The 14,712-nt window shown below is 46.0% G+C and overlaps 2 protein-coding genes across 5 annotated transcripts in view; both read left to right on the top strand.

The window, feature by feature from the left end:
• The window catches only part of LOC141376283 (uncharacterized), a 778,518-nt gene extending 768,909 nt beyond the window's left edge, over positions 1 to 9,609 (top strand). The window contains exon 2 of the mRNA XM_073914329.1: positions 3,834 to 9,609. Within this exon, the coding sequence (XP_073770430.1) occupies positions 4,246 to 5,685 (1,440 nt within the window). The 5' untranslated portion in view covers positions 3,834 to 4,245 and the 3' untranslated portion in view covers positions 5,686 to 9,609. The remainder of the gene's footprint in view (positions 1 to 3,833) is intronic.
• opn4xa (opsin 4xa) overlaps positions 1 to 14,712 on the top strand; it is a 55,634-nt gene that overhangs the window by 6,261 nt on the left and 34,661 nt on the right. The window contains exon 1 of one of the 4 annotated variants that reach the window (XM_073913444.1): positions 10,187 to 10,305. The exons of 1 other annotated variant lie outside the window; for it this stretch is intronic. The gene's annotated coding sequence lies outside the window, so the exon portion shown is untranslated. Of the gene's footprint in view, positions 1 to 10,186; positions 10,306 to 14,712 lie in introns of those variants that run through there. 2 more of the 4 variants (XM_021479098.3, XM_073913445.1) reach the window with 2 other exon arrangements.

Raw genomic sequence — 14,712 nt, 5'->3', positions numbered from 1 at the left:
AGCCGCAACCCATCTCTGGGAAACAAAACATGAACTCGTATGTCACAAATATAGGTGTAGTATTTACTTCTGTGCATCCGATTTCGGATTCAGGTTTACTTTAATTCGGACTAAGCAGTGTCTTTCAGAAGGTTGTAGGTTGTTTTCTATTGTTAGTTTAGCTTGGTCATGTCCTCATGTCAGTCTCGGTCATATAGTGGACTCATCTGTGTACAGAAAAACCTTATCTGGCAGAAATGAAGAGTAAATGAGCAGCAGCAGGTATAGCGCTCGGCTCTGAAGCCTGATCCCATCGGTGTCTGTACACTTTTATCTTTTCGAGTGTCTGTCTCTGAGGAGTCTCTTCACACATGGATGCTTATTTTAAAAGCTTGAAGCTCCCGACAAACAGAGGCCCATGTTCAGATACCTTCTTCTGGCCCGGGGAGAGTTTATCAATGGATTCCCTCATGACCCTTATATGTGCTAAAAGACCCCGAGCTCTCGCCGACACTAAAGGCCCATTCACACCAACAACCCAAACGACCGTATAAAGATAACTACAGAAACTCTACAAGGAAGCTGATTTGAAATGATAGCAAACTGTTTTGGGCTTTGAGATGATTAATCAATCCAATAAGATTTTGTTGCAGTCATCTGTCGGCATTAATTCATATTTAAATAAAACAAATTGAGATTAATGCCAGAACTGATTAATAGGATCTACAATAAACCAGAGTTTCCATAATACCGTGGAAGTGGTGAACCATATATCAGTCCCTCCAGAATGGTTCTTGAGGTAAAGATTTAAATTTATTTGTATTGCATTGTAGACAATACAACAGCACATCATTTATTTTGACAGTCAAGCATTTATCCCTTTGTAATGTTGTCATTGCTTTTTACAACACTTAAAAGGCATTTAGGGACTGAAGAGACCAAGTGAGGAAGTGTTTCAGGTGTCATTTTGTCCCATTCATCCTGCAAACAAGTCTTAAAATGGGCAACAGTGCAGCAATCTTCATTATTGTATTTTGCACTTCAAAGTGCGCCACACATTCTCTATTGGAGACAGGTCGGGACTGCAGGCAGGCCAGTCAAGTACCTGTATTCTCTTCCTCCGCAGCAGGACTCTGTAATGTGTGCAGAATGTGGATATGCATTGTCCTGGTAAAATATGCATGGGCGTCCCTGGAAAAAGAGGCAGCATATTGTGCTTTAAAATCTCTATGTACTGTTCAGCATTAATGGTGCCATCACAGATGCCAAGGGCCCTGACACAACCCCATACCATGACAGACCTTGCTTTTGGACTTGTTCAGTCTGGATGAGCTTTTTTATCTTTGGTCCAGAGCACATGTCATCCATTTCTCCCCAAAAATACCTGAAGTACTGATTCATCTGACAGTACACATTTCCCCGGTGTGATGGTTCAAAGATGCCTCCAAGCCCAGAGAAGTCACTGGCGCTTCTGGACACTGTTAACATAGGGCTTCCTTTTTGGCACTGTACAGTTTTCACTGGCATTTGTGGATGTGACTCTGTATTGTGGTACTTGACAGGTTTGCTGCAGTAGTCCTGAGCCCATGTGGTGATCTGGCTTATAGATGAATGAGGATTCTTGATGCAGCGCCGCCTGAGGGATCGGAGATCACTGTTGTTCAGTTTAGGCTTGCGCTCTTGTCTTTTACACACTGAAATTCCTCCAAATTCCTTCAGGTTTTGCACTGTTGAAGGTGAAATATCCAAATGTCTTCCTCTTTTTCTCTGAGGAACATTGTATTTTTTGGCAAACTGGTGATCCCCGACCCATCTTTGCTCCTACAGGACTAGACCTTTCTTGGATGCTGCTTTTATACCAAATCATAATTATAATCACCTGTTGACATCACCTGCTTCACATCATTATTTCATCAGTTTAACCGATTACTGTCCTAAACTGATCCTGTCAACCGATTTTGGGGTGTGTTGCAGATCTGAATGACAGGAAAGGATGTGTATATATAAATGAAATGTAGCTGACCAGACAACATGAAATACTATGTGCATATTGTCTACAATGACATACAAGCCCAATTAAATTTGGAAATCACTACTTTCTTTTTTTTGTTTACGTTTTCTATACTGTTTAACTTTTTCTGACTGTATGTAAATTAGGATAACTAGATAAGTTAGGGTCATTAGGCAAGTCATTGTATAACAGTGGTTTGTTCTGGAGACAATCCAAAATTAATATTACTTAAGGGGGCTAATAATATTGACCTTAAAATGGGTTTAAAACAATTTCAAGAGTTCACACTTAGCTGATGATTGGTAATAAGCTAGTTTGGCATGCTGTCCCGGGAGAGAGCCCCGAGCTCATGAGAGCCTAGAGCCCGGGGCTCCCTCCCGTTGCAGGGCGAGAGGGGAGTTTGAGCTCGGGTAGATCTCGAGAACCCCCCTCCCTCCTGCTGCGTGAGGGTTGCTAAGGTGATGCATTGCTGACAGAATTGAATCGAATTTGGTGCTAATTTGGTTTAGTCAATTTACTTAAGTGTCATGTTTTTCGGAGTGTGGGAGGAAACCGGAGGACCCGGGGAAAACCCACGCAACCACGGGGAGAACATGAACTCCACACGAAAATGCTGACCGTTTGGGTAGATGCCTGAACCGGAGGCATTTTACTGTGAGGCTGCAGTGCTAGCCACTGGGCCGCCGTGCTGCCCTGTAGACAAAGGAGGAGGCGAAGGGGTAAAAGGGGGGATTCTTCAAGACGAAGATGACTAAAGGTAAGGTGTTTGGTTATTTATACTTGGTTAGGAGTAGTCTGATTGGTGGTTCGTACATTAGCTTGACTCGGGGCCAGCCGTGTCAATCATAAGCACGTGATCCTCTCGAAATTAGTTTATGAATAAACTTCACAAAAACTGCTTTCATTCATTCATTTTCTTGTCGGCTTAGTCACATTATTAATCCTGGGTCGCCACAGTGGAATGAACCGCCAACTTATCCAGCACGTTTTCATGCAGCGGATGCCCTTCCAGCCGCAACCCATCTCTGGGAAACAAACACACACACATTCACACACACACTCATACACTAAGGACAATTTAGCCTACCCAATTCACCTGTACCGCATGTCTTTGGACTGTGGGGGAAACCGGAGCACCCGGAGGAAACCCACACCAACGCAGGGAGAACATGCAAACTGCTTTTATTTTAGCCGAAATAAAACAAATAAGACTTTCTCCAGAAGAAAAAACATTAGAGGAAATACTGTTTTGGAAACAAAATATGCAAAAATTCACAGCAGGGTGAATAATTTTGTCTGTACTCTAATTTTAACCGTATATCCATTAAAATGAAAGTATGGTCACAGAACATCTTTAGGAATAGAAAGATAACACATTTAAATTCAATCAAGTTATTGAAAAAAAAAAAAACTACAAAATTACGATCTAAATTATTTTTTGACGTTTTGGTTGATTTTTTTTTATTCTTTTTATGAACATTAATTTAGAATTAAAGGGCCATGTACGTAAAAGAAAAGCAAGTGGAAGCATTTTCATGTTACATATGCACAGATATTATTGTAAAGCATCCTGTACAAAATATGACTTGCCTAATTACCCTGACTTTACCCTAATTACCTTAAAATGTCACTTTAAGCTGTATAGAAGTGTCTTGAAGAATATCTAGACTAATATTAATTACTGTCATCATGGCAAAGAGAAAATGAATCAGTTATTAGAGATGAGTTATTAACACTATTCTGATTAGAAATGTGCTAAAGAAAATCGTCTTTCTGTTAAATAGAAATTGAGGGAAAAATATACAGGACAGCAAATAATTCTGACTTCAACTGAATACATCAGTTCCCCTTCGGTTGGGGAACTTCAGTGCCATGAATGGGAGGATTCGGATCAGAAGCCGCTTATCTGGAGAGTATTGAACGGGCCAATGAATGAAATTAATTGGCAGCGTAAGCTTGCGCAGGTGTGCGACATCTGCAATCATCTCAGCATATAAGCACACCTGAAGCCAGCAGACGCCATCCTTTTCGCTTCAGATCCTTTCTGAGTGAGTCGATGAGGGTTCCTCTTGCTGATCAGCACTTCAGAGCGAACGAGTGTGTCTCCCGGTCCAGAGTGGGTCTTCGCGGTGGCAGACGGTCGAGCTGGGTTACTCCCTTGCCTGCGGTTCTTTGGGTCCGGTCCTCCAGAGCGGTGCGTATAGTTGCAACTTTCCTAAAAGAGCAACACAGTCGTGCAGCACGTCCTTTTCAGGATGGCGCTCCGACTGTGCGTTTCTGGATGCGGGGGTTTCCTGTCTCCGGATGATGGACACGATCACTGCATTGCATGTTTGGGGGTCCAGCATGTTAATGCGGTGCTCGCGGGCGGTTCATGTCGTCATTGCGATGCCATGACCGTTGCACAGCTAAGATCGCGGCTAACTTTCGCAAGAGAGCGAGCCACCCCAGTTGCCTCCTGTTCTAAAAAAGCAGCGGGCGCTCGGGCAGATCTGAGGGTTTCAGCGGGAGCTAATCCGCCGCCCACGGGCTCGCGGACCTCTCGCTCCTCACGGCGCTCCATCCAAGCTTCGGGTGGTGAGAGTGATCCGTCTAACCAGATGGTAGCTCTCACACTCGCTGACACCGGAGATCAGATGTCCTCCGCGGCATCGGAGGGTGGGCTTTCACTGTCCGACGAAGATCCGGACCCGCTCGCCCCCTCCGGGCAGGTGAGCGCTGTCAAATCGGATCCTGAAGCGGACATGTTAGCCGTGCTTTCCCGGGCTGCTTCGGCCGTGGGGTTGGAGATGGTTTATCCCCCAGCTCCGCGGCCGGACCGACTAGATGGGTGCTACGTAGAGGACCAGAAGGCGAAGCCTTCGAAGCCTCTCGGCCCCTTCTTCCCGGAAGTGCACAGTAGGCTCACGCAGTCCTGGAGGGCACCTTTCTCTGCCCGTGCTGCGAGTGCCTCCGCCCTCACCGCCCTTGACGGCGGAGCTGCCAGGGGGTATGAGGCGATCCCGTCAGTGGAGCGCGCTATCGCGGTCAATCTTTGTCCGCGCGGCGCCTCTACGTGGCGGGGTTTGCCCCGCCTCCCGTCCAAAGCCTGTAGGTTGTCTGCCTCCCTCGGAGCCAGAGCTTATAAGGCTGCGGGCCAGGCTGCTTCTGCTTTGCACGCGATGGCCACCTACCAGCGCTACCAAGCGCAGGCGCTGGCCGAGCTGCACGAGGGCGGGTCCAACCCAAGCTTATTACATGAGCTGCGCACCGCGACCGACTATGCTCTTCGGACTACTAAGTCCGCCGCGTGTGCGCTGGGGAGGACGATGTCCACACTTGTGGTTCAGGAACGCCACCTCTGGCTAAACCTGGCCGATATGCGCGACGTTGACAAAGTTCGCTTTCTTGACTCGCCCATATCCCAGGCTGGCCTGTTCGGCGACACCGTCGGTGAATTCACCCAGGAATTCAAGGCGGTGAAAGAGCAGTCGGATGCGATGGGCAATGTCATCTATCGGCGTGGCCGTAAGCCCGCTCCGCCCGCCGAGCCATCCACCTCCGCTGTTCCTCGCCGAGGGCGCCCGCCAACGAGTGCTGCCCCGCCCCCGCCTGCGCCTCCGGCCAAGCGGGCGCGGCGTTCACCTCGAAAGCAGGCAGCCCCTCCTGCCCAGGGCGCCGTTAAGTCCGGTAAACGGACCGCGAAGCGTCCCTGAGACAGGCCATCCGGAGAAGAGGAAACTTGCTCTTTCCCCGCTGGAGGGCGGGGCCCCGATAACAACGGTACTTTTCAGTGCCACCAAAACATCAGTAAAAGAGCACTTTTTCCCTTCCCCGGATGTGACTGCACGAGTTCTGCCAGTCCGGGACGCGCTGCCTTCCGGCTCGCAGACTCTACGTGCTTCGCCAGTGGCTCACGAGCGCTGGGGGGACGGTCTCCCTTCCCTCAGCCCTCCAGCCCCCTCTCCGGAGTCAGGGTGCGGAGCCAGAGCGAATCGCTCTCCTCCAGCTTTTCCGCGGGACCCTCGTGCTTCCCGGATCAGCACACCCACTCCGCGCTGCCCCACCGCTGGTACGTCAGCGATTGTAGCGATGACTCCATTAGCGAGGGCTCTGCCTGCCTGGTTAGCGCGGGCCAGCCCCTCGCGGTGGCTCATACGCACAATCAGACTCGGTTACGCGATTCAGTTCGCGAAACGGCCCCCCAAGTTTACGGGCGTGTATTTCTCCAGGGTCAACCCCCTGTCCGCCCCTGTCTTGCGAGAGGAGATTGCTGCCCTCCTGGCGAAGGGTGCAATCGAGCCGGTTCCTCCAGCCGAGATGGAGAGTGGGTTTTACAGCCCATACTTCATCGTACCCAAAAAGAGCGGTGGGTCACGGCCAATCCTAGATCTGCGCGTTTTGAACCGCTGTCTGCACAAGCTGCCGTTCAGAATGCTCACGCAGAGGCGCATTCTCCAATGCGTTCGTCCTCGGGATTGGTTTGCAGCCATAGACCTGAAGGACGCGTATTTCCATGTCTCCATTCTTCCACGCCACCGCCAATTTCTGCGGTTTGCGTTCGAGGGTCGAGCGTGGCAGTACAAGGTCCTCCCCTTCGGGCTCTCTCTGTCTCCGCGGGTCTTCACCAAACTCGCGGAGGGTGCCCTAGCGCCCCTTCGGCTCGCGGGCATTCGCATACTCAATTATCTCGACGACTGGCTGATTTTAGCCCACTCGCGGGAGCAATTGATTATGCACAGGGACGAGGTGCTTCGGCATCTCCGCCTACTGGGGCTTCAGGTCAACCGAGAAAAGAGCAAACTCGCCCCCGTGCAGAGGATTTCTTTTCTCGGGATGGAGCTGGACTCGATCACCATGGTAGCGCACCTCTCCGAGGAACGCGCTCGCCTGTTGCTGAACTGTCTGAGGGAGCTCGACAGCAAACTAGTGGTCCCACTGAAGTTCTTTCAGAGGCTCCTGGGGCATATGGCATCCGCAGCCGCCGTCACGCCGCTCGGGTTGCTCCATATGAGACCACTTCAGCACTGGCTTCACGATCGGGTCCCCAGACGCGCATGGCACGCGGGCACACACCGGGTCTCGGTTACTGCGCTGTGTCGCCGCGCCCTCAGCCCTTGGAACGACCCCTCGTTCCTACAGGCCGGTGTGCCTCTAGGACAGGCGTCCAGCCATGTTGTTGTTTCAACAGACGCTTCCAACACGGGTTGGGGGGCCGTGTGTCGCGGGCATGCGGCTGCGGGCCTCTGGAAGGGTGCCCAGCTGCATTGGCATATCAATCGCCTAGAGCTGTTGGCAGTGTTCCTCGCTCTCCACCGCTTTTTACCGGTGCTGGAGCGGCAACACGTGCTGGTCAGGACGGACAGTACGGCGGCGGCGGCGTATATCAACCGCATGGGGGGTATGCGCTCTCGCCGCATGTCTCAGCTCGCCCGCCGTCTGCTCCTCTGGAGTCACCCGCGGCTGAAATCGCTGCGCGCCATTCACGTCCCAGGCACGCTCAATCGTGCAGCCGATGCGCTCTCACGACAGCTGTTACGCCCTGGAGAATGGAGACTCCACCCCGAGTCTGTTCAGCTGATATGGGCGCGATTCGGGGAGGCCCAGATCGATCTGTTTGCTTCCCCCGAGAACGCTCACTGCCAGTTGTTTTTTTCCCTGACCGAGGGCTCTCTCGGCACGGATGCACTGGCCCACAGCTGGCCTCGGGGCATGCGCAAGTATGCGTTTCCCCCAGTGAGCCTGCTCGCGCAGTTTCTGTGCAAGGTCAGGGAGGACGAGGAACAGGTTCTGCTAGTTGCGCCCCTTTGGCCCAACCGGACCTGGATATCAGAGCTCTCACTCCTCGCGACGGCCCTCCCCTGGCGGATCCCTTTGAGAGAGGACCTACTCTCTCAGGGACAGGGCACCATCTGGCACCCTCGCCCCGATCTTTGGAACCTCCACGTGTGGTCCCTAGACGCGAGGAAGACTTAGGTAACCTACCGACTGCGGTGGTTAATACCATCACTCAGGCTAGAGCCCCCTCCACGAGGCGCGCCTACGCCCTGAAGTGGAGTCTATTCACTGAATGGTGCGTCTCTCGCAGAGAAGACCCCCGAAATTGCCAGATTAGTGTTGTGCTCTCTTTCCTTCAAGAGAAGTTGGACAGCAGGCTGTCGCCCTCCACTCTCAAGGTTTACGTGGCCGCCATCTCCGCTTATCATAGCGCGGTAGCTGGCGGCACCGTGGGAAAGCATAACCTGGTCATCCAGTTCCTTAGGGGTGCTAGGCGAATTAATCCATCTCGCCCCCCTCTCATGCCCTCTTGGGATCTCGCCCTCGTTCTCACGAGTCTGCGATCCGATCCCTTTGAGCCACTCGAATCAGTATCTCTAAGATTTCTGTCCCTGAAGACAGCTCTGCTGGTTGCGTTGGCCTCCATCAAGAGGGTCGGGGACCTGGAGGCATTTTCGGTCAGTGACTCGTGCCTGGAATTCGGGCCGGATTACTCTCACGTTATCCTGAGACCCCGCCCCGGTTATGTGCCCAAGGTTCCTACCACCCCCTTTAGAGATCAGGTAGTGAACCTGCAAGCGCTGCCCCCGGAGGAGGCAGACCCAGCCCTTTCTTTACTTTGTCCAGTTCGCGCTCTGCGCATTTATGTGGACCGTACTCAGAATTTTAGATCATCTGAGCAGCTCTTTGTCTGTTATGGCGGTCGGCAGCAGGGAAGTGCCGTATCGAAACAAAGATTATCCCACTGGATTGTGGATGCCATTTCACTCGCTTATTCGAGTCGAGGTCAGCCGTGTCCCCCGGGAGTACGTGCACACTCCACTCGGAGCGTTGCATCCTCTTGGGCGCATGCACGCGGCGCCTCTCTAACAGACATCTGTAGAGCTGCGGGCTGGGCGACACCCAACACATTTGCAAGGTTTTACAATCTGCGAGTGGAGCCGGTTTCCTCAAGGGTATTAGGTAACCCTTTGGTGATTGAGGAGACAACTCGGTAGGGTGTTGAAACACGCTTGCTGCGCCATTCTCCCTAACACGGAGGTACGTGCGCCTTTTTTATCTGTCAGTAAAGTTCCCCGTCAGGTGAGCCCTGCAGATTCCTCCGTGGCCCCCAGCACTGACTCAGCGGAGGAGTCACTTGCTGGCCCACTACGTTGTAGGTCTGCCCGCTGGTCAGCCCGCGTTTTGGGTATAGGTGCCTGCTATGCGTGATCCCCACTGGGCGATCCCATATGCTTATTCCGCCACGGTTAAGTCCCCCCCCTGGGCGGACCCGTGTCTTCCCTCTCCGCTAACCACTCTTTGCTATGCGTACTCCCCCTTTTTAGGGCTAGTCCATAGGTAAATTCTGCCATCTATCCCCCCCTTGGGTAACGGATGGCCTCCGCAGCGTCCTCCCTATCGGGATTGCACGCTTCCCAACGTACTGTCGTATTTCCTAGAATTATCTAGATGCTCACGACTTCCCAAAAAATATATCTAAATCCGTAAAACTTCTGTTGAAGTAGGATAAATTAGGGCCAGGGACACGTTGGAGGACCGCGCCCCCCATGATGTGGGTGCGTCACGCTTGCTTGACTATCTCCTCATCGGGGGTGTTGGTAAGGTGCAGTCATTATGGCGCTTTCCATATTCTCCCATTCATGGCACTGAAGTTCCCCAACCGAAGGGGAACGTTCGAGGTTACAGAAGTAACCCTTCGTTCCCCGAGGAGGGGAACGGAGGTGCCATATTCCGTCGCCATAATGACTGTCCCTTAGCTGTTTGAAAGTCTCTTCAGCTTAAAAGGATGGCGTCTGCTGGCTTCAGGTGTGCTTATATGCTGAGATGATTGCAGATGTCGCACACCTGCGCAAGCTTACGCTGCCAATTAATTTCATTCATTGGCCCGTTCAATACTCTCCAGATAAGCGGCTTCTGATCCGAATCCTCCCATTCATGGCACCTCCGTTCCCCTCCTCGGGGAACGAAGGGTTACTTCTGTAACCTCGAACGTTCTCGTTTGACGTCTGCCTTAAACACGCAACCAACCTCTCATCAATCCAGATGAATAAATAGTGGGCAATTGAATCTGACAATAGTGTATGGAAAATCAATGGTGTGTGCGTGTGTGTGTGTGTGTGTGTGTGTGTGTGTGTGTGTGTGTGTGTGTGTGTGTGTGTGTGTGTGTGTGAGCGCTCATGCTGATAGTAAGTCCAGCAGAAACTGAAGCTCCACCTCATTGTCGGATTACAGCACAGCCGGAGCCGCTCGCTTTCAAAACCTCCCATAAATACATGAACACACACACTGCGCTCATGTCCACAGACGCCGCGGGCTCACACACACACACACTGCAGGTAAACACTTGCATTCAATCTGCTCCATTATAGGAACTTATGTGTTATGTGACTAATATTTTCATGCACTTTATGTTAGACATGTTCTGTGGGATTTTCCCATGTGACCTTGTTTATGTCCGATATGTTCTGTCAGCTGTTCTTATGAGACTTTGTTTATGTTATATATTTATGCACTTTATGTTGGACGTGTCCTGTAAGATTTTTTAATTTTTATGCAGTTATAGGAAGAAGCTCTGTAGGATTTTTGCACAACTTTATATTTTTATGCACTTCATGTTACACATTTTCTGTTGGATTTTACTATGTGACTTTTTATTTTACATGTGTTCTGTAGGCTTTCATCAATTTTTTTTTATTTTAGGCACTTAATTTTAGACATTTTTCTGTTGGATCTTCTTATGTGATGTTAAATATTTGTTTGCACTTTGTTCGACATGTTTTGTAGGATTTTTGTATGTGACTTTATTTATATTTTTGCAATTGGGAAGGAGTTTTTTTTGGCCATTTCTTATGTGTCTGTAGGCTTTAGTCATGTGACTTTCTATTTTCTGCACTTTATTTTAGACATTTTATGCAGGATTTTTGTATGTGACTATATTTTTAGGCACTTTATATTAGACGTGTTCTGTAGGCTTTTATTATGTGACTTTTTATTTTATGCACTTAATTTTAGACATTTTCTGTAGGATCTTCTTATGTGATGCTATATATTTGTTTGCACTTTGTTCGACATGTTCTTTGGATGTGATCTTATTCATATTTTTGCAATTATATGAAGGAGTTTTGTGGCCATTTCTTATGTGACTATTTTTTATTTTTGCACTTAATGTTAGACATTTTCTGTAGGATTTTCATATGTGACTATATATCTTTGCACTTCATGTTAGACGTGTTCTGTAGGCTTTTATTATGTGACTATATTTTTAAGCACTTTGTTAGATTTGTTCTCTAGGATTTTTGTATGGGACCTTTTTTCTTGCACTGTATATTAGACGTGTTCTGTAGGCTTTTATTATGTGACTTTTTATTTTAGGCACATAATTTTAGACATTTTCTCTAGGATCTTCTTATGTGATGCTATATATTTGTTTGTACTTTATGTTCGACATGTTCTGTAGGGTTTTTGTATGTGACCTTATTTATATTTTTGCAATAGGAAGGAATTTTGTGGCCATTTCTTATGTGACTTTTTTCCACTTAATGTTTGACATTTTCTGTGGGCTTTTATTATGTGACTTTTTATTTTCTGCACTTTATTTAAGACATTTTATGCAGGATTTTTGTATGTGAATATATCTTTAAGCACTTTATGTTAGATGTGTTCTAGGATTTTTGAATAGGACCTTTTTTACACTTTATATTAGACGTGTTCTGTAGGCTTTTATTATGTGACTTTATTTTCTGAACTTTATTTTAGAAATTTTCTGTAGAATTTTTGTATGTGTTGAAGCACTTCCTGTTAGACGTGTTCTGTAGGCTTTTATTATGTGACTATATTTTTAAGCACTTTATGTTAGATGTGTTCTCTAGGATTTTTGAATGGGATCTTTTTTTCTTGCACTTTATATTAGACGTGTTCTGTAGAATCTTCTTATGTTCTGTTATATATTTATTTGCACTTTGTTCGACATGTTCTGTAGGATTTTTGTATGTGACCTTATATATTTCTTTGCAGCTATGGGAAGGAATTTTGAGGGCATTTCTTAAGTGACATTATTTTTTTTTTTGTACTTTATATTAGATGTGTTTTGTGGGATTTTCTTATGTGACTTTTTATTTTACACTTCATTTTAGACATTTTCTGTAGGATTTTATTATTTGATTTTTTATTTTAAGCACTTCACTTTAGACATTTTCTGTAGGCTTTTCTTAATTGGCTTTTTATTTTACACTTCATTTTAGACATTTTCTGTAGGATTTTCGTATGGGACATTTTTTATTTTACGCACTTAATTTTAGATATTTACTATAGGATTTTATTATGTGACTTTATTTTAGGCACTTTATATTAGACGTGTTCTGTAGGCTTTTATTATGTGACTTTTTATTTTATGCACTTAATTTCAGACATTTTATGTAGGATCTTCTTATGTGATCAATTATAGGAAGGAATTTTGTGGCCATTTCTTATGTGACAATTTTTTTTTTTTTTTTTACACTTAGTGTTAGACATTTTCTGTAGGATTTTCTTAATTGAATTTTTTTTACACTTTATTTTAGACATTTTCTATAGGCTTTTATTATGTGACTTTATTTTAGGCACTTTATGTTAGATGTGTTCTGTAGGCTTTTATTATGTGATTTTTTTATTTTATGCACTTAATTTTGGACATTTTCTGTAGAATCCTCTTATGTGACTATTTATATTTTTTCTAATGTGACTATTTTGTGCAATTAATTTTAGTTATGTTCTGTTGGATTTCCTCATGTGACTTTATTTTGATGCATTTTATGTTAGATATCTTCTGTAGCATTTACTTATGTGATGTTATATATTTCTGCATTTCATGTTTGACAATTTCTGTAGGTTTTTATTATAAGACTTTTTATTTTATGCACTTTATTTTAGACATTTTCTGTAGGATTTTTGTATGTGACTTTATTTTTTAGGCACTTTATGTTAGACGTGTTCTGTAGCACTTTCTTGTGTGATGTTTTATATTTGTGCACTTCATATTAGACTGTAAGTGCATAAAAACATTTAATGATTTTAGTCTTCTTTTATTGTAATAGAATCTGACAGAAATTAAGCAATTAGTATAGTAGCTGTCCTTTTCTTGCTTTACATTCTGCTCAATTAGGGTGATAATTAATAATTGGGGCCTTTTTAAAATACTATTTTAAGTACTTTACCTTTTACAGTATCTATTACAGTAATCCATTCTGCTGCTGATAAAAGCATGAACAAGTCCTCACTGGAAACAAAGCATTTAATTCTTGCAATGTTTTTGAGATGATAGTATGCTGATTAACTGACTGCTTTGACCTGACTACTGAAACTTAGATCTGACTCCAGAGTCACACCCAGATTCTTGACCTTATTTTCTGTTGTTTGACCTTTAGTGCCAAGGTACGCATTCACCTTGAGAACCTCATCTCAGTTCCCAAACGCAATGACTTCAGTTTTCTCTTTGTTTAACTGAAGAAAGTTTGGGCACATCATTATTGCCCCACTGTTGGTTCAGCGTGCCCTTAATAAAAGTGCATTTTGGTGTTTTCATGTGGACGGAGATTTAAAATAAAAAAAAAAAACTCTTTATAAAGATCCTCATGTTCGTGTGGACATAGCCTAAGACACCCCTGCGCCACTTCCGGCTAATTAGATGCTCTCACTATATACAAGTCTTCTTTTCCAACTTTTCAAGGTTAAAAGTTGTTGGTGGAAAGGTCAAGCTCTTATAATGCATTCAAAAGCAGAAATAAACCGAGGAAAAATACGGAAAAATGCTAATTTATGGATATTTTTTACAGTGTGTAAATGTACTCTGCATATTTATTTTGTGCATGAGAAAATGTTTATTTAAATAAATATTAATATATATGTAAATGTTTTGTATTTGTTTGTATTTAGGATATTATTTATTTATTTATTTTTATTTTTTATATATATTTTACATTATGGACATCACGGTGGGGCAGTGGGTAGCATGATCGCCTCATAGCAAGAAGGTCGCTGATTTGAGCCTCGGCTGGTCCAGTTGGCATTTCTATGTGGAGTTTGCATGTTCTCCCCGTGTTGGCGTGGGTTTCCTCCGGGTGCTCTGGTTTCCCCTACAGCCCAAACATATGAACTGTAGGGGAATTGGGTAGGCTGAATTATCCATAGTGTATGAGTGCGAATGATAGCATATGGATGTTTTCCAGTGATGGGTTGCAGCTGGAAGGGCATCCACTGTGTAAAACAAATGTTTGAAATGATTAAAACAATTTGGTGTAGTGATATGGAAAGGGACAGCATTGTGTCTCAGTGGTTAGCACTGTCGCCTCACAGCAAGAAGGTCGATGGTTCGAGTCCTGGCTGGGTCAGTTGGCATTTCTATGTGGAGTTTGCATGTTCTCCCCGTGTTGGCGTGGGTTTCCTCCGAGTGCTCCAGTTTCCCCCACAGGCCAAACACATGCGCTATAGGGGAATTGATAAACTAAATTGTGTCATAGTGTATGTATTCACACAGTGTATGGGTGTTTCCCAGTCATGGGTTGCAGATGGAAGGGCAGCCGCTGTGTAAAACATATGCTGGAACAGTTGCCGGCTGTGAAATAGAACCTCAGCCAAAGGAAAATCAGTGATTGATATGGAAATGTAATGAGGTCAAAACCAGTCTGGATCCACTTAAGCTGTGCTTTTAGTTCAACTGCACATGCTCAAATGCTCATCAGCCAATCAGAATCCAGCATTCAGCAGGC

Source organism: Danio rerio, chromosome 10, assembly GCF_049306965.1.
Source record: "Danio rerio strain Tuebingen ecotype United States chromosome 10, GRCz12tu, whole genome shotgun sequence".
NCBI lineage: Eukaryota > Metazoa > Chordata > Actinopteri > Cypriniformes > Danionidae > Danio > Danio rerio.
This window is presented reverse-complemented; position numbering and strand designations above follow the sequence as displayed.